The following is a 21,071-nucleotide window of genomic DNA, read 5'->3' as shown; positions in this document are numbered from 1 at the left end:
ACCATGATCATATATGCAGAGGTCTAAAGCATGTTCCTGCTGTATATTTTCTCTCAGTGAGTAACTGGATGTTATATTTCACCATTGGATGTTATAGTCCAGTAAGTCTAGAAAGAAAAAGACAAGAGGTTCAGGAAATAAGAATAAAACAGAAGAAGGAAATGTAAAATTTACAGAATGACAATGAAGAGATATTCCAGGATCAAACGCACACACACACATACACAGACACACACGCACATGCACACACATACACAGACACACACTTGTGTCTATAAGATCTAGAAAAGGAAACACTCCAGACAGAAATAGGAAGGTAGAGTGCTCCTGAAGGATTATCCTTGGGGGTAAATGACACATTTTTCACTATACCAAGAGAGGAGGAGACAGTCAGCAACTTGAATGAGTGAAAAATACATTTAAAAAAAAAGAAAGAAAGAAAAACATAAAGCAATTTTTGAAGAAATAAAAAGATGCAGAAGAAATAAAATGTAATTGAATTATAGTGATATTTATAGCTATAGTAAAATAAGTATTATTAATTTAAAACAAAATTGCTATGTATATTTTGGTTGGTTATAAGTGTGTGAGAATTTGTTAGAAGAAAGGTAAACCACCATGTTATATAGCAAAAATCTATAAGGGAAAAATCATGGAGTAGCATTACAATTAAGTTTCTTAGAAATTTAGGGTGGAAAAGTTGAAAGCTATTATGTCTTAGGAGTACAAATCAGGAATGGAAGGAGTTACAATGGATAGATAATCCATAAATTAGATACCAAAGTCATCAATGGGTTCTAAAGGTAGTAAACTGAGATGAGAAAGTAGAACCATCCCCAAGAAAAAGAAAGGCATGTGGTTGTCTGAGGAGGCCTTTCAAATAGCTGAGAAAGGAAGAGAAGCAAAAGCAAAGGAGAAAAGGAAAGATAAATCCATCTGAATGCAGATTTCCAAAGAAATGCAAGGAGAGATAAGAAAGTCTTCCTAAGTGATCAATGCAAAGGAAGTAGAGGAAAATGATAGGATGGGAAAGACTAGAGATCTCTTCAAGAAAATTAGAGATACCAAGGGAACATTTCAGGCAAAGATGGGTACAATAAAGGACAGAAATGGTATGGACCTAACAGAGGCAGAAGATATTTTGAAGAGGTAGCAAGAATACACAGAAAAACTATACAAAGAAGATATTAAGACCCAGATAACCACGATAGTGTGATCACTCACCTAGGGCCAGACATCCTGGAGTGCAAGTCAAGTGGGTCTTAGGAAGCATCACTACAAACAAAGCTAGTGGAGGTGATAAAGTTCTAGCTGAGCTATTTCAAATCCTAAAAGATGATGCTGTTAAAGTGCTGTACTCAATATGCCAGTAAATTTGGAAGACTCAGCAGTGGCCACAGACTGGAAAAGGTCAGTTTTCCTTGCCAAAGAAAAGGAGTGCCAAAGAATGTTCAAACTACTGCACAATTGCACTCATCTCACATGCTAGCAAAGTACTGCTCAAAATTCTCCAAGCTAGGCTTCAACAGCACGAGAACTTCTAGATGCTCAAGCTGGATTTAGAAAAGGCAGAGGATCCAGAAATCAAATTGCCAACATCCATTGGATCATAGAAAAAGCAAGAGAATTCCAGATAAACAGTCTACTTCTGCTTCACTGACTATGCTAAAGCCTTTGAATGTGTGGATCACAACAAACTGTGGAAAAATCTTCAAGAAATGGGAATACCAGACCACCTTACCTGCCTCCTGTGAAACCCGTATACAAGTCAAGAAGCTATAGTTAGAACTGGACGTGGAACAATGGAGTGGTTCCAAATTGGGAAAGGAGTATGTCAGGCTGTTTACTGTCACCCTGCTTATTTAACTTCTATGCGGAGTACATCATGAGAAATGCTGGGCTGGATGAAGCACAAGGTGTAATCAAGATTGCTGGGAGAAATATCAATAACCTCAGATATGTAGATGACACTAACCTTATGGCAGAAAGTGAAGGAGAACTAAAGAGCCTCCTGATGAAAGTTAAAGAGAAGAGTGAAGAGTTTGGCTTCAAACTCAACATTCAAAAAATGAAGATCATGGCATCTAGTCCCCTCACTTCATGGCAAATAGATGGGGGAAACAGTGGAAAGAGTGACAGACTTTATTTTCTTGGGCTCCAAAATCAATGCAGATGGTGACTGAAGCCACAAAATTAAAAGACACTTGTTCCTTGGAAGAAAAGCTATGACAAACCTAGACAGCATATTAAAAAGCAGAGACATTACTTTTCTGACAAATGTCCATCAAGTCAAAGCTATGGTTTTTCCAGTAGTCATGTATGGGTGTGAGAGTTGGACCATAACGAACGCTGAGTGCTGAAGAATTGATGCTTTTGAACTATGGTGTTGGAGAAGACGCTTCAAGTCCCTTTGACAGCAAAGAAATCAAACTAGTCAATTGTTAAAAATATCAGTACTGAATATTCATTGGTATGACTGATGCTGAAGCTGAAACTCCAATACTTTGGCCACCTGTTGTGAAGAAGGAACTCATTAGAAAAGACTCTGATGCTGGGCAAGATTGAAGGCAAGAGGAAAAGGGGACGACAGAGGATGAGATGGTTGGATGCATCATCGACTTGATGGACATGAGTTTGAGCATGTTCCAGGAGTTGGTGATGGACAGGCAATGGCACCCCACTCCAGTACTCTTGCTTGGAAAATCCCATGGACGGAGGAGCCTGGTAGGCTGCAGTCCATGGGGTCGCTAAGAATCGGACAGGACTGAGCGACTTCACTTTCACTTTTCACTTTCATGCATTGGAGAAGGAAATGGCAACCCACTCCAGTGTTCTTGCCTGGAGAATCCCATGGACGGGGGAGCCTGGTGGGCTGCTGTCTATGGGGTCTCACAGAGTCGGACATGACTGAAGTGACTTAGCATAGCATAGGGAAGCCTGGTGTGCTGCAGTCTGTGGGGTCACAGAGTCAAACATGACTGAGTGACTGAACTGAACTGAACTAAAGAAAGAGGTTACTGGCAGGCAATGAGATTATCAGAGGAACAATGCTTTCAATGAAAGAAAAAGCAGTACTAAAAGTGCATTAAATTGCAAAAGCCTTCCTGGACTGTAGACACTCTGACCAAATGGTCAGGTACAGGCTTGGATATTCTCTTTTTTCTCTTCATAATAATAAAAAAAAAAATTGCAGTTGAAACAACAGATGGGTATCAAGAAATGGTTTGTGCCAAACATGGTTTGGCACAAAAGGGTGAGTGTAAGTTACTGAGTAAAAACAATGTATGAACAATTGATTCATCAGCTGTGAATCACAGAGATAGACAGGATAAATGCCTTGAGTCAGCTTTATGGCATCACAGCTGAGTAGTCATGTGGCTACTAGAGACTTAAATTAAAAACTTTGGAATTTTTCAAGAACTCTTCCTACAGTACCCTTTCCACCTCTCATTTAATCCATCACCCATGCTAGGGATTCTGCTTCTTAAATACCTTGGCCGTCCATCACTTCTTCCCATTCTTACTGCTACTCTCATAGTCTGAGCCATCATCACTTACCTTTTACAACTACAATAACCTCAATAAACATTTGCTAGGAGCCTAGTATATGTCAAATATACTGACATATATATATATATGACAGTATATATATGTGAGTATCTGACATATACTAGGCACCTAGCAAATGTTTAGTATGTGTCAGATATTAGATGCATTTACTGGGTGTTAATATGTGCTAGATCCTATGTAGAGATCAGCCTGTAATCAGGGCTTTCAAGTAAGGTCAGGTAAAAATAACAATTCCAAGACCTTGTGATTCAAGCTCCCAGAAATGAGAAATGTAGGATTTGGAGAGATAGAAACTAATGGAGAATAAAGGTCAACTTTTTCATGTTTTTAGATAAACCTTCTACAAATTACCATGTACAAATAACCATATGTAAGAGCTGACTCATGAACCTGCCCCAAAATATAATTTTATAAATTTCATAAGTTAAAGCAAGAATAAAGGTGGCTTTGGGCTGAACTTTCACCATCTCTTAAGCACATTGTATTCATTTGCCTCCAAATTTGATTTAATCGAAGCCATTTCAAAACAAAATACTGCATTGTTTTTGTCAACTATTGCTACTTTCTTTTTCTGCAACAGGTTTATGTTGATAAGTAAAATCAGTGAATAAAATGCAAGTTTCAAGTTGATGCTCATTCAATACTGTTTCTGCAGATGGCAAACTGTACTGTTACTGTGAATTCAAAGATGAAAAAGACAAGATCCTCTCCTTCAAGAACCCACCTAGTACATGGGGAAATAGTACACATAATTAGGAAGCAATGAGATTAGTGCCTGGTAGCTCTGAGGAAGATGCTATTCGTTTATCCTGAGACATTCCAGAGGTAGTGACCTTTTAATTAGAATGAGAAGATTTTCAAGCTAATTACCAGTATCTGATGGTGGTTGGGGACAGACTCTCAAATGTATCCATCTGTTCATTCATGAATTGATTTGTTTAGTTTACATTGGTTATTGCTTGTCTACTGTATGTCAAGAATCAAGATAAATGTAAAAATGAACAAAATAGTTTTTACCCTCAAGAGGCTTAGAGTCTAGAAAAAAATGACTTGAAAAACAGTAACTTTAATGAAGTGTGGTAGATGCCATGATACCGAGTCATGCAAGTTTTTATAGCATTTAGTTGGTGCTAATCTAGCGAAAGACATGTCAGGACATCACATAAATTTCTGCCATGATTGTTTTCTCCCATTAAAATAAAAGGATTCATAAGTATGGATTCTTATTCTGAAGTGAATAACCAATACAGCTGTCTCCAACAGGGAGTTTGTTCAATTTATGTCTCTCTCCCCAGTACATAGTTGAATGTCTAGAGCACATTAACTATTCAATAGATAATTATTGATTAATGGAATAAATTTGAGTCAAAAAGAGGAAATCATAAACCTTATGGGTAAAACTTGACTATTAATATTTTGGAGAAATGAGGGAAATATATTTTTTCCAACAAATCTGGAGGTTTCTATCCTGTACTGCAATTAGTATAAAATTTTAAAAATCTATATTATAGATCCATGTTTCAAATGTGAGTGTAAGCCTTGCACTAAGGATTGTGTTCTGGTCCAGTTCTACCATTCCAAACCTGTGTGACAATGGGAACTATCTGCCCCTTTCTGAATCCATTTCTTTATTTGTTAAATGCTAATAAAAATCTGTCTTATATACCTTTGAGAGCTGTTTACGGATTAAATGATATAGTGCATATGCATGTCTTATGTAAACTTTTTAAAGCATTATATAATTATAAAATATAACCATAATTAAATTTCTAAGCTTTAAATATTTTAAGAATGCCTTCCAAGGCTGGTGGTTAAGCAGTTGTTGTTTTTTTCTGTTTTTCTCTAGTGCAGTGCCTGGAGATGACCACCAAGCGGAAGATCATTGGCCGTCTGGTGCCATGCCGGTGTTTCCGAGGTGAAGAAGAAATCATCTCAGTTTTAGACTATTCCCACTGCAGCCTTCAGCAGGTGCCAAAGGAGGTTTTTAACTTTGAACGGACATTAGAGGAGCTTTATCTAGATGCCAATCAAATTGAAGAGCTACCAAAGGTAATTTTTGACAACCTAAAACACATGCTTTAAATGAGTATTTCATAGCTCCAAAGACTGGGCATAATGATAATGCTAACTATAGCCTACTATCTAGGTAATTGACAAATCATTCAAGTTAGCATAACTTTTCCCAATAGTTTCATCACCTTTTAATGCCACTCCATTTGTAACTTCTTGTGATATGTTAATAACCATGGAAATCATTACTTTATAGGATATGCATTTTTATTTTAAGATACTCTTCAAGAAAATACAGGGTGGTGAGTTGAGATTAATAGCTTATATTTAGAAAAGAAAGAGAAAACATGGTACTCTCTATTCCAGAACTGAAAATTTGTATATTGTATGTTAAGGTAACATTGTTTTACAGCCTTGAATTATATGTTAAGTCTAAGAAATGCTTTTATACATACACATACACACACAAAATCAAGGATACTGTTATGGAAAACATGCTGTTGTTTCTGGAATTTGAAATCTTTGATTATAATAAATATCACTGAGTTTATATGGCATATAGCTTATAAATATCATGTAGCTAAAAAAATTTAACTAGTATCAAATTTTGCACACACATAAATATACACTGCCTATAACCAGGAAAGATTGGAGACATTAGCTAAAGCAGACAAGGCCACACAGCAGAAAGATAAAATCTAAATCCTTGGATCCTATTGTTCACCTAAATAAGTGACTCGGATTAAGTAGTTGGCATGGCATCTACCTGTGAAGAACTTACGTGATAGCTCAGAAAGAAAAGATGTCATGCAATACATTTCTATTGCTTATGCTAAAAAATGCATATTAAATATCCAAGAACCAGAAAAAAAAAATCCTCCATCACAAAGTGAAAGTTGCTCAGTGACTCTTTGCAACCCCATGGACTATACAGTCCATGGAATTCTCCAGGCCAGAATACTGGAATGGGTAGCCTTTCCATTCTCCAGGGGATCTTCCCAACCCAGGGATCTTCCCAACCCAGGGATCAAACCCAGGTCTCCCACACTGCAGGCAGATTCTTTACCAGCTGAGCCACAAGGAAAGCCCAGGAATACTGGAGTGGGTAGCCTATCCCTTCTCCAGCAGATCTTCCTGACCCAGGAATCAAACCAGGGTCTCCTGCATTGCAGGCAGATTCTTTACCAACTGAGCTATCAGAGAAGCCCTGCATCATAAAAGCTAACTTAATTATCAAAAGCAGAATAAAGTGTTCTGATCAAAAGAATTTTTGAAAATTATCTTCATTTAGGATGATGGATTATGGTGTTTATATAATACTTCAGAGACAGGAGCTATTTAATGTATACTTCAAAGCAAATATTCTTCATTTTTGATAAACTAAATGTATAGTGTCATCTTGAATCTTTGCCCAGAAGGGCTGGGTCAGGCCTAAAGAAAATTTGGCCATATGGATTAACATCCGCATTGCACATAAGTAGAGACAGGACTAAAATGAGCTGTTTCTTCTACCAAGCTATAAACTACTTGAGGGCAGAGGAAGCATCTTATTCATTTTTGCTTCCCTGTACAGGAGGATGCATGGTGACTTTTACATAATGAATACTCAATTTATGTGTTGCCACTGCTAGATGAAATGATGCAGAGAACTTCATGTGCTATAGGACTTGATTGGCAAAACTATATAAAGTTAAACAATTCATAAATGTGGTATTTAGCTCTAATTTAAGAAATTAGAAAAAAGTTTTGTTTTTTTTGTTTGTTTGTTTGTTTAGGTCAGGTCCATTTAGAATTTCCAGATGAAATAAAGGACATCCAGTAAAATTTAAATTTTAAACTACTAAACAAGCCATTTTTAAGTATAATTATACCCCAAATATTGCATTGGATATACTTATGCTAAAACTAAATAGTTTGCTATTTATTTGAAAGTAAAATTTAACTTGCCATCCTGTATATTTATTTGCTATATCTGGCAGTTCTAAGGCAATCCAGATATTTAAAATCTTTTTCTAGATCCATGCAACGGTCTGTAAGACAAATAGCCAGTGCAAGGTCAATTGATCAAATACATACTCATTTAATATCTACTCAACTACACAGTAGTTGAAGCTTTAGTGAATTACAAGAGAAATCAGTCTCATTCCTTGCTCTCAAGGATCTGACAACCTAATCGCAGAGAAAACTGAAGCTTTAGAGGTGAATGCACAATGACAGATAATCAGAGCCAAAGAACCAAGTCCTGCGGTAGAGCTTATGTACAAAGAAGAGTACTGCTGTTGGAGGGGGGAGACGAGGGCTTGACCAAAAAGCACAGAAGCAAAAGCTAAGATGGAATATATGGAGAAGGGGAGGAGAGGAGCAGCAAAACTGTGAAGGATCTGGAGCTGTAGGTGCAGGTGGGAGAGTGCTGACATATGTAGGTAGAGGAGGAGAACAGAAAGAACTCAGATTATGAAATGTCTTGAGAGCCACACAGCAGGGTTTGACTTCATACATCAGACAGATAATGCTGTTGGAGAGTTTTACATATCAAGTCTGCTGCTGCTAAGTCGCTTCAGTCATGTCCGACTCTGTGCAATCCCATAGACAGCAGCCCACCAGGCTTCCCCGTCCCTAGAATTCTCCAGGCAAGAACATTGGAGTGGATTGCCATTTCCTTCTGCAATGCATGAAAGTAAAAAGTGAAAGTGAAGTCACTCAGTCGTGTCCGACTCTTAGTGACCCCATGGAGTGGGGTGCCATTGTCTTCTCCAACATATCAAGTCACTAGGAGCTTAATGAGGAGAGCTTGGATTAACAATAAAGAAAAATAATACAAATGAGTCAAGGACTTTAATAACACTTTTCTGCTGTATTAGAATTTAGGAGACATGGTTATCTTTTGTTATTAGTATGCTTTATACATTTCAAAGATTTTACACATAATCTTTCAGAGTTTCTTTGGCTCTCAAAGTTCAATATTATTACTTTCCTAAAACAACCCTGTAGATTAGTTTCTTCTAAAGCATCTAATATTGAGATATGATTTAAATTATCTGATTTCACAATTTGATCATAATAATACCTGTATATATTTCTATATTATTGAAAAAAATAGGTAAATTAAGAAACAAAAGGGCTGACATATCAATTAGGGCCCACTGAAAAAGTGAAAGTGTTAGTCACTCCGTTGTATCAGAATCTTTGCGACCCCATGGACCATAGTCCACCAAGCTCCTCTGTCCATGGAATTCTCCAAGCAAGAATACTGAGTGGGTTGCCATTTCCTTCCCCAGGGGATCTTCCTGACCCAGGGATCAAACCCAGGTCTCCCACATTGCAGGCAGGTTGTTTACTGTCTGAGCCACCTTATGTGTGTGCTTAATAGAAACCACAATCCAAACTGACTTAACAAGAAACAGGCTTGATTGGCTCACATAAGTGGAAATGCATTTCAGGACACGCTCCAGACTTGGTATATTTCTATTTGCTTTATCTGGGAATAACTTTTCCTGAGGCTGGCTTTCTCTCAGGGGGCAGGATGGCTATAGCAATTCTAGTGTTCACTTCCACATCCTCCAAAAATAGAAATATTTGGCTTCTGAAAACTTTCTCTTTTTCTAAGAAGGACAAGAAGTGGCTCCTTCAGAATTCCTCGGTTACCTTGTCCTTAGATCTCACTGGACTTGTGTCACATGTTCATTGTTGATCCAGTCCTTTTGCCATGGGATCCACTATGCAAGAAAAATAGGATTACTCTGATTGGGTTCAACCATGATGGGCCACCTCTGTGGAGTTGCGGCTACTGGTAGCAATACAAGGGAACGAGATACGAGGACTGGAGGGGAGATTACCATAAGGTACACTACAAACAAAATGCTATAACATCACTGTTTTATGAAGAATAGTTCATCTTCATCAAAGTTTGTAAGGACTTGTAGGCAAAATACTGAGTCCTTAGGAGATTTAAAGCTTTCAAAGTTAGATTAAATATAGTATTTTTTGCTTGCTCTCTTATTTTTACTGTTTTTCTGGTACTATTTGACATTGTTACCTTTATGATTTCAGATTTGTTGAGTAATGAGATAACCATTTGTATTCTCGATATTACATTATGGCAAAAATTACCTTTTATAATTTTTTTTTTATTATCTTCATTCTGATATTTTATACTGAGAATGTTCTAGCTGGCCATGAATATCTAAGTTCTTATGCAACAGGTAGAGAACAGAGTCAAGGTTAATGGCATTAGGAAAAGAATGTCAAGAGTGTGTCAGAAAAGATGCAAAAATAGATATGAAAGAACAGGAAGTCTTTTGATGAGGAATAGTTCAATCCGTGTTGCTTGAAAGGTAAAAATATAAAAATGACATACCTTTCACACAGTGATAGAAACCCACACAGCTTATAATTTAGTGCTGCTTTACTTGTTATTTGGAATTGGAAACTTAAAACTATACAAAGTAAAAGAACATCACAGATGTATATTATAAATGAAGTGGTGTGGAAAGGCAAATGTGAAAAAAGTGCAATAAAGAAAAAAACTACAAAGAAATTTCTTGAAATTGAAGAGAAACTTTAAAAAAGATAATAGAAATAATTTTTGTAAAGTCAATATGAACCAAAATTGAAAGACACTGAGTGAATTTGGTAGAAGAGGTCAATTTATCTATATATGAAAGAAAGGTGAAAGTGAAAGGTGCTCAGTCATGTCTGACTCTTTGTGACCCCATGGACTTTATAGACCATGGAATTCTCCAGGCCAGAATACTGGAGTGGGAAGCCTTTCCCTTATGCAGGGCATCTTCCCAACCCAGAGATTGAACCCAGGTCTCCTGCATGTAGGCAGATCCTTTACCAGTTGAACCACCAATGAAGCCTAAGAGTACTAGAGTGGGTAGCCTATCCCTTCTGTAGGGGATCTTCCAAACCCAGGAATTGAACCAGGGTCTCCTGCATTGCAGGTGGATTCTTTATCAGCTGAGCTACTAGGGAAGCCCTTATATGCAAGAGGATGGGACTAAATTTGAAATACTGTACTTACTAAATTTTATCCATTTAAACTATCCAGAAATATTTTAGAGGTTAAGAACCTTGGCTTTGGACTCAGACAAACCTGGTATCAGAACCTAGCACTGCTAATTGGTTGAGAAGGTATTTCATTTTCTGAAAACCTCATTTTCTTCATTAGTAAAACTGGGAAAATTATAGCATCAATTCCTAGGTTAGACAGAAAGATATATATATACACACACACATACATACATAGGTAGATACATAAGTAGGTAGGGTGCTTGGTGTGATAATGTTTATGGAGCACTTGGAATTTAAAAAATCAATAATTGGCATTTATCATTCTTATACCACAGAGAAAGGAAATTTTCAATATTAATAACCCTGGGTAGAATAGTAAGATTTTGTAAGATTTCAAAATAGTTCTGCGTATTAAACTCTCCATCAAAAAATGTGTGACATGTCTTCATTTCTAACTGAAATCTCCAAAGACAGCTTCTAGAAAAACAATCCTCTGTCCATAGTGGTGTTCAGTTGCTAAGTCGTGCCCAATTCTTTGTGACTCCATGACTTGCAGCATACCAGGCTTCCCTGTCCTTTACTATCTCCCGGAATTTGTTCAAACTCATGTCCATTCAGTTAGTGATGCCATCTGACCATTGCATCCTCTGTCCATAGTGAGTGATAGGTTATTTATCCAAACAGCTACACCAAGTGCATATGTAATAGACAATACCACCAGTTCCCCAGAGAACTTCCTTGACTCATAGAATCATGTTATGGCATTTTGCAGTAAATGCAACTTTGGAAATTATTTTATTTAAACCCTTAATTATTATAATAAGCAAATCAAGGTCAGAAAAGGTAATTAACTTCTCTTAGGCCACAAGGGATGTTAAATTTCTATCCAAAATTAAAATCAAAGGCTATGTTATAGTTAAGATAGAATAGATTATGTTATAGTAACAAGTCAAAAATGTATACCTGAAGTTTTTCTTTGTGCCCCATGTTGTGTGGGCAGGGACCACTGATCTCTAAGAACCTATAGCTAATAACTAGTCCAATTTTCCACACAGTGCAGAAATGTCTATTATTTCTTTTTTAGAACAGTCATCCAACGTCTTCATGAACCTTTCTATGGTAGAAGAAGCCACTCACTTAAGAAGCAGACCATTATATTATCAGAAAGGTCTGGTTATTTGCAAGTTCTGCAATATGTTAATGATGTAGATCCATTCACCTGTCTATCCATCTAAAACTTGGCTAGACACTCAGAGTGCTGCTAACATTATGAAGGAATGCCTTCTCTAGATAAAGAACTATGCTTCTGGAATTACTGCCTTGATCTTCAAAACATTTTAAAGGATTTTTGTATACATTGGCTTAGAGTTCTGTTTTCCAAGACAAGTTTCCAAGTTTCTCAAACCACTTTTCAAGGACATGCTTCCCAGATGCTTAATCATCTTAATGATATTACATCCATTGTATTCAGAATATTGTTCTTAAGCTGAGAGATGCTAGGGGGGAAAAGCACTTCCATATCAACAGTTGCTTCTTCTGGGAAGGAAACAGACATTGGGAAGCCAGGTGTCAGGCAAGGGCTACCAATAAACAGATGGATGGTGCTCATTACTCTATCTTGGTCACTCATGCAAGGCTATAAGGCTGAGAAATTGATTATCCAGTATAAAGCAGACAAGAGCTTATCAAACAGGGATGTTTTAGACAGGTGAAAATTTTGGCATAGCTTGATCCAGTTACTGGCGGTGACATGGAAGAAATCTTCACTGACTCTTTAAAAAAAAAATAAATGAGCAACAAAAACACACCTGAATCATGGCAGCAGGTAAAATAGAGCTCCAAGTGAATGACCAAAGAATGGGTTTTGACAACAGTGCTGGAACTGTTTCGGCTGAGCCTACACATAAAAGTCAGGCAAGCTCTCTGGTCAGAGACGGCCCCTTCTCTTTCCTCTGCCAGTGCTGCTCTTCTTCATGGCCTTCTGCTTCATTTCCTTCAGGTTTGTGCTCAAACATTACCTCACCAGAGAATCTTTACCCATCTTATTCTTAGACAAAATAAACAATGCCCGCCACCACCGCTTACTTCCCTCAACAAAACCTTAGGCTTAATTGTATCTCTAGAAGATCTCTAGTACAGTTCAATCCTGTTAACCAGTAGTAAAACACCGCTGAAATACTGTATCATTGTTGTAAAAAGTCCCCATAGCTTCCTCTGAAACAATGTATATTATCTTGCAAAGAGTAAGACCTTTGACAGCAGCCAGAGTTGAGGACGGGAAATGTTGGCACATATCTGCATAGAACATAAAAAATAAAACTCTCTCATTGAATTTGTTGGTTGTTGTTTGTTGTTTTTTTTTTTTAATGCTGACTCAGGAGGTTGAAGTGAGGTAGGATAATTTTCGATGTTCCTCCATAATCCACTACCTAATACAGTACACTCTGCATTTATTTTCACTCTCAAACTCTAAGTACTTCATCCATGTAAAATAGAACTTTCACATAATATTTTCTCAAGTTAATAAAACTGCTCTCTGACTCTAGAAGTGTTATAGGAGCAATGTCAAGGAATATACTTTAACATCTATGGCAGTAGAGGGTGGAATAGTTTCTCTAAAATCCCTTTCAAACTTAACCTGTGATTCACTCATTTGAGATTCCTTTGAAATAGATTTAAATGCTAAACAATGGAAGGAAGTATTCTGAGAAATAGAGTAGTGACTGTAGTTACTGATTGTTATCTCAGAAGTAATACAGTAAATGTAGAGTTCTGAATGGAGAAGACCTAGTTTTAACACAAGTTCTGACAAAAATTCATCAGGTGACTTTGAGCATCTTACTTAACCCCTTTGAATATTAGCTTCCTCATCTGCATTAGATTCTAATAAATTTGTTTCTGCCCATCTCCTGGGATTGCAGTAAGCACCAAATACTATAAAGTACATGAAAGCACTATAAGAACAGCAAAGTGATATTTAACTCTTGAGCTAAGAGCAATAGAAATACAGTCTATAACTGTGGCATGTTATATAAGTAGCACCACCTGTATTTATGGACGGCTCTCTGAAAACTCAATAAAAGTAAAAAAAAATTACTTTTTTCAACTCTCTCATTCCCTTAAAGATATTCAGTGTGCATAGTGCATGTTATTCTGTCTGCCAGTACCAAAGGTATAGAATTTATCTAAATACGATAAAGCCGAATCCAAAATAAAACTGTCACATGAGTGGTACATAAATAATCAAAGTTTGAATCTGTTTAATCTCTTGCCTGAAGCATCTTTATCCAAATCTGTTCTTTCACCTACAATTACTTTAGCATTCAAATGCATTGCCTTTTTCTTTCAATAAATAAACACCATAGATGGACTCTTACGGGGCCCAAAGGAAAGCAAGACAAAGGATAAATTTGTAAAAAAACAAAACAAAACAAAGCCCTGTGTACATGTGGAAATTTTTAGATAATTTTTTGTTACTCAGATTTCTATTTTTGTTTAAAATGTTTTATTGTTTCAACAGTGTATAGTCTTCAGTTCAGTCGCTCAGTCGTGTCCAACTCTTTGCGATTCCATGAACCGCAACACGCCAGGCCTCCCTGTCCATCGCCAACTCCCAGAGTCCACCCAAACCCATGTCCATCAAGTTGGTGATGCCATCCAACCATCTCATCCTCTGTCGTCTCCTTCTCCTCCTGCTGTCAATCTTTCCCAGCATCAGGGTCTTTTCAAATGAGTCAGCTCTTCGCATGAGGTGGCCAAAGTATTGGAGTTTCAGCTTCAACATCAGTCCTTCCAATGAACACCCAGGACTGATCTCCTTTAGGATGGACTGGTTGGATCTCCTTGCATTCCAAGGGACTCTCAAGAGTCTTCTCCAACACTGTAGTCTTAGCAACCCTCTATTATGTGTATTAGTGAGAAACTGGGACTTCTGTAGTACTCCAGTCAGTTTTTGAAATGTTTTATCTTGTAACTGGAAACTTACTCATCCCATCATTTATTGGTAATCTTTACACAAATATCAGATCCCACTGGAATTTTAATGCAATTGAAAACTTTTATTGATTTTTTACTGTCAATTTTTGGGAAATGGTATAAAAAACAAATTTTAGGTAAAATATAAATATTGATTAGTTCATGTACTCAGCAAACATTTCATGAGTACCAATTACATGCAGACAACTGTTATAGAAGCTGGAGATACATTATTGAGGAAAAACCAATAATTTCCTATTCTCACAAAACCTTTGTTGTTGTTCAGTTGCTAAGTTGTATCCGACTGTTTGTTACCCAGTGGACTGCAGCTCACCAGGCTCCTCTGTCCTTCATTATCTCCTGAAGTTTGCTCACATTCATGTCCATTGAGCTGGTGATGCTGTCTAACCATCCCATCCTCTGTTGCCCCCTTTATCTTTTGCCTTCAGTTTTCCCCAGCATCAGGGTCTTTTCCAATAAGTCGGCTTTTCACATTAGGTGGCCAAAACATAAGTCCTTCCAATGCATATTCAGGGTTGATTTCCCTTAGAATTGACTGGTTTGATCTTGCAGTCCAAGGGATCCTTGAGAGTCTTCTCCAGCCTCACAATTCGATAGCATCCATTCTTCAGTGCTTAGCCTTCTTTTTGGTTCAATTCTCGCATCCATACATGACTTTTGGAAAAACCATAGCTTTGACTAGACAGACCTTTGTCTTCAATGTCTCTGCTTTTTAATACACTCTCAAGATTTGTCATAGTTTTTCTTCCAAGGAGCAAGCATCTTTTAATTTTGTGGCTGCAGTCACAGTCCACAGTGATTTTGGAGCCCAGGAAAATAAAATCTGCCACTGTTTCCATTTTTTCCCATTTATTTGCCATGAAGTGATAAGATTGGATGCCATGATCATAGTTTTTATAACATTGAGTTCCAAGTCAGCTTTCTTACTTGCCTCTTACACCTCATCAAGAAGCTCTTTAGTTCGTCTCTTCACTGTCTGCCATTGGAGTAGTATCATCTGCTTATCTGAGGTTGTTGATATTTCTCCCAGTGATCTTGATTCCAACTTGTTATTCATCTAGCCTGGCAATTTGCACAATGTACTCTGCATGTAAGTTAAATAAACAGGGTGAAAATAGTCAGTCTTGTCACAAAACTTCCTTTGCTGCAAAAAGAGAATAAAAATAATTTTTAAGAGAAAATGTTAGATCATGGCAGGTATCATGATGAAAATAAAGCAGAGAAATTGCTTAGGTTAAGAGGACAGTAATGCCTCTCAGATGACGGTGAAGAATCAACAAGGTAGATTTTAGGTAGAGCCTTCCAGACAGAGAAAATACACCAAGGTAGAAATAAGTGAGGGCTTCCCAGGTGGCACAATGGTAAAAGAACCTGCCAGTGCAGGAATGACTGGAGACATGGGTTTGAACCCTGGGTCAGGAAGATCCCCTGAAGGAGGAAATGGCAACCCACTCCAGTATTCTTGCCTGGAAAATCCCATGGACAGAGGAGTCTGGTGGGCTACAGTCCATGGGGTCACAACAGAGTCAGACATAACTGAGCAACTAGCATTAGTGAAGAAAAAGCAAAGCATTTCAGATTATGCTCTTTAGGTAAAGTTAATAGAGTTTGCTAACAGAATGGGTTTGGGAGATAAGAGAGTAAAGCCTGAAAAGGGATTTAGAAAAAGTTACCATTGACGGATTAGGAAAACAAGGAGAGAAAATGTTGCTATGGATACTGGAAGAAACCCTGTGCTATTGTCATGGAAGCTAATGACAGAAGTTGTTTTAAGAGATGACAGAAGAGGGACTGTTGTATTTTCTAGTATACAAGTAATTGGCAACCTTGCTATGGGTGGAAACCCAGTGAAGTGGATTGAAGAAACAGATGATGATGGTTGATAGGACTTAAGGGGCAAGATAGATACAGAAATCTTTAAATGATAGAGGCCTCAATATGTTAAAGAAACACTGGAATTGATGAGTCAAGAAAATGGCAAATGGCAATCTTGTTGTGAACTGAGAGGGTGGGAAAAGGTGCATAAAGCATACTGTTATAGAGGAATATAATTTACAAAAGAATTAAGGTTCTTAAATGTATAAATTACCTGTATTTTGTGAAGTTTTTCTTGAAGTAGCAGGTAGTTGAAAAACAGATGCCAAAGCCAAGTTCTTCTAAACACTTATTAGTTCACATTCCTGGACCAGTGGATTAGCAGTAGAAAAGGAAAAAAAAAAAAAAAAAAGACAGATGGAAGAGCTAAGAAAAGAGCAGAAGACAGGAAATGCAACACTTATTTAGCATCTACTGTGTGCTAGGCTCTTCATATGCAGTAGCTCTTTTGTCCTTTAGATTAACTCTGACAAATAGGTTTTGTTATCCTCACTTTAAGTCCAAGGATACTGAAGTACAATGAAATTAAAAGAATTTACTAAATGTATACAAAACAAAAAAAAGATAAAGTCCATAGAGTAGAAATTTAGGCTCATGTTACTCCAAATCCCACATCCTTTCCACTTGACTAATCTAAAAGAATACCTTTCTTCTTAGACCTTCTTTCCTAGCATTTGACTAGACTGGAGGATAAACAGGAAGGAGAAATCAAGGATGATAAGATTTTTATCCTTGAAAACCAGAAAAATGATACTATTAAAATATGTTGGAAGGGGCTATTGTGTACAAAAACATGACAGATTCTGTTTTAAATGCAAAATGTGAGCTATCAGCTGAGCATTCTCATAAAGATGCCAAAAGAAAGATCCAAAACTGAGCCTCATCAGAGCATGACTGGAAATACAGACCCATCTTTTAACCAGACATCAGAAATAAGTAGCCATGTTTTGTTTGGCCTATTTTTGAAAACGAGTTAGAGCCAACTTGTAGAATATTAACTATTACAAAAAAGTACAGAACCTTTGCTTGCATTTTTTAAAAAAAGGAAGATCTGGTGCTGCCCGTGTGCTCAATTGGTAACAATTAGGTGGCACTTAGTATTTTGTGTCCATGTACTCCTTTGATGAAGCAGACCTAGGTTGCCCTAGATCCCACCCAGGCTGCCCCTAGCAATGAAGTTACCCATCTAGCTCCTCTAGAAAATTGAGTTTGCAACCTAATATATATTGGATTGGCCAAAATGTTCATTTGGGTTCTTCTATAATGTATGGATGTGAGAGTTAGACTGTGAAGAAGGCTGAGTGCCGAAGAATTGATGCTTTTGAACTGTGGTGTTGGAGAAGACTCTTGAGAGTCCCTTGGACTGCAAGGAGATCCAACCAGTCCATTCTGAAGGAGATCAGCCCTGGGATTTCTTTGGAAGGAATGATGCTAAAGCTGAAACTCCAGTACTTTGGCCACCTCATGGGAAGAGTTGACTCATTGGAAAAGACTCTGATGCTGGGAGGGATTGGGGGCAAGAGGAGAAGGGGATGACAGAGGATGAGATGGCTGGATGGCATTACTGACTCGATGGACGTGAGTCTGAGTGAACTCTGGGAGTTGGTGATGGACAGGGAGGCCTGGCGTGCTGCGATTTATGGGGTTGCAAAGAGTCGAACATGACTGAGTGACTGATCTGATCTGATAATGTTATAGAAAAACCCAAATGAACATTTTGACCGACCTCTGTATTTATTCATTTCTTCATGAAAAAACATCCACTATGTGCCAGATACTTGCTAGTGACTGGGAAGATAATGACTGGACAGAATTATGCACATTTAGCAAGAAAAACAAACATTGAACATGTAATTATTTCAACTATTGTATATGCTGTCTAATAATGTCTAATAATGGGTGAGGAAACATTCAATGGAGTGTTCCCCCTGAATATTACAACTAAGACACTGATAAGTCAGAAACTGGAAGTAAAGTGTTTCTTAAATACATAGTGCAAAAGAAACCATGGGAGGAATGAGGCTGGAGAAATTATAAAGGCCTTCCATGCTAAGACACATGGTTTGAATTTTATACTGAAATATATGGAAATTGATTTAAATTTTTATCTGGGTAGCAGGAAGATCAGATATGTATTTTAGAAAGATAGTTCTGCTATCTGTTTAGAAAGATAGTTCTAGCTGCACTAAGAATAGAGTTCAAGGGTTAAGTCCAGAGGCAAGGAGACCAGTTAGGCAGAGCTTGTAGAGAAATCTGTGAAAGATGATCATAGCCTGACCCAGGGTAATGGCCCTGACGATTACATAAAGAATACATATTGGAGGTTTGGGGAGGCAGACTTTCCTGAAGTTGGTCATGTCTTTGATCTCTTGATTTCTGGGTAGGAAGCAAAAAACCTGGTAACTCCTAGATTTCTATTAGAACATGTGGGAGTAAATGCAAAGAAGGAAGGTCTGAGATCCAGAGAACCAGAACCCAACTCAGCAAAGTAGCAGCTTAGTCTCTGTGGAAGTCATGTGTATATCACAGTGACAGAGCAATCTATCCACACCGGAGCTGGCTGTTCTGGGTGCATGAGCAAGGTCCTCCAGAATAAAATGTAGACCTAGCAAAATCTGATGTGCTTTAGCATTTTGAAATGTAACTGTTGGGCATTTGACAGAGTTGTTTGCATATTTGGAAATAATTAAAGATATATGCACAGAAAACCAAGCAAATAAAAAGTGAAGAAACTTCAGGGAAAAAAGAAAACTTTTCTACAAATACAATGTAAACAGTATAAAACAAACACAATGTGCAGACAAATATTATTGATTTAGCCAAAAATTCAGATGTGAGTATATTGGGAAGATAAGGAAACAGAAAGGGATGGTGGTTGTGGTGATGCAAACTGATATGACTTTTCAATTGCAATATGTGAAATAAATAGGCTGTATCTACAACTGATAAACAAGAAGTTAAAATGCATGTGTATTCTCTAGAAATATAGAGGGAAATACAAGAAACTATAGCTTTAGAAGTTGAACTATTTTTAGAAAAGGGATGATAAGATGGAAATGAGAGAACAATGAATTGATATAATGCTTTTATAAAATAGATATTAATTTCAAAAAAATAAAGAGAAAAAAGAGAATTGTGCTGGAATAGAGGAAGCACCAGGAGTTAACCTTTTGGTAGCTGTGACTAAATCTTATGGTAATTTCCTTTGAAAATGATCCATAGGGCACATTGATAAATATAAATGTCTGATGCTCAAATAAATCATATGGTATCATTTGAGCAAATTAAATGACATTAAAATTGAAAAATGTAAATTTATAAAGAAGGATCAATATCTGCTATTTATTCTTTTCAATGGTTCACATAATAGTTCACTGATTATTACAAGTTTTAGTGTTATTCATTTCCTAGTTCCATCCTTAGTATATGAAGTGGTGCTAAATCACAGACCATATTCTACTAACGTAGCAGTTTGGACTCACTTCCAGAATGAAATCAGCATTTAGGAAATTGATAGAGGTTTATTTCTCTAGAGTATTAATTTTTTTTTTTTTTTTTGCCTAAAGTTGCTTAATTTTTATTTGCTTGGTTTTCTATACGTTTACCCTCTAAATTTCTGGAGAAATAATTTCCCTAAAGTATTTGTGAAATTTAGAACAATTTCATCATCCAGTTCTTGGCCAGGAACTTCTGGGAAGCCAAGCTATGCTCAACTTGTTATAGAAATATGGCATTATGTCAGTGTGATTATGATGAGGTTGACCTTCCATAAAGCTGACCTATAGCTGACCTATCATATGTAAAAATCACTATGTGAACATTTACTTCCAAAATTTATTATAGATATGCTAGTATCTACCATAGCATGCATGTGGTGCATTTTTCTAGGTTGACAATTCATTAAAAGATTTCTAAGAGAGAATATGTTATGGAATCAAAAACAAAAATAATCATCTGAATTATAAAGAAAAAAATCACGTTGGCTATATTCTGTTGTTAGAGGTGCTGTGGTGGAAGGTAAAGAGGTCCTTAACTGTACTCCATAGATAGTCAATAGCTCCTCGGGTGCTGAGTGATAATGGGAAAGAGAGAAGCAAATGATATGAATAATATAAGCTCACAGTTTTTACCTGCTGGATCACATCATTTAATTTCAAAGGTCAGCTCCCAAATTTCATTAGAACCTCTAGTTGCTGAGATGAAGAGCAGGAGTGAAATGTCTGGTGTGTCTATAGAGCTTTAGAATCAGGCACATTTGAATTTAAGTTTGGGAAAAGTTTTCATTCTGTTTCTCCCCCATGTAGGAGATACCATTTACCTTGTTGGATTGTTTTACCTGCATCTTATTTCTGTCAACTACTGTTCAGTTCGGTTCAGTTCAGTAACTCAGTCATGTCCGACATTTTGCAACCCCATGAACTGCAGCAAACCAGGCCTCCCTGATCATCACCAATACCCGGAGTCTACCCAAACCCATGTCCATCGACTCAGTGATGCCATCCAACCATCTCATCCTTTGTCGTCCCCTTCTCCTCCTGCCCTCAATCTTTCCCAGCGTCAGGGTCTTTTCAAATGAGTCAGCTCTTCACATGAGGTGGCCAAAG

At 37.3% G+C, this 21,071-nt stretch overlaps 1 protein-coding gene across 7 annotated transcripts in view; it reads left to right on the top strand.

The window, feature by feature from the left end:
- LRRC7 (leucine rich repeat containing 7) overlaps nucleotides 1-21,071 on the top strand; it is a 609,335-nt gene that overhangs the window by 214,610 nt on the left and 373,654 nt on the right. For all 7 annotated transcript variants that reach the window (XM_025288475.3, XM_006077621.4, XM_045166132.1 and 4 more), the window contains exon 3: nucleotides 5,417-5,619. In XM_025288475.3, coding sequence (XP_025144260.3) covers nucleotides 5,417-5,619 — 203 coding nt within the window. The remainder of the gene's footprint in view (nucleotides 1-5,416; nucleotides 5,620-21,071) is intronic.

Source organism: Bubalus bubalis, chromosome 6 (assembly GCF_019923935.1).
Source record: "Bubalus bubalis isolate 160015118507 breed Murrah chromosome 6, NDDB_SH_1, whole genome shotgun sequence".
NCBI lineage: Eukaryota > Metazoa > Chordata > Mammalia > Artiodactyla > Bovidae > Bubalus > Bubalus bubalis.
This window is presented reverse-complemented; position numbering and strand designations above follow the sequence as displayed.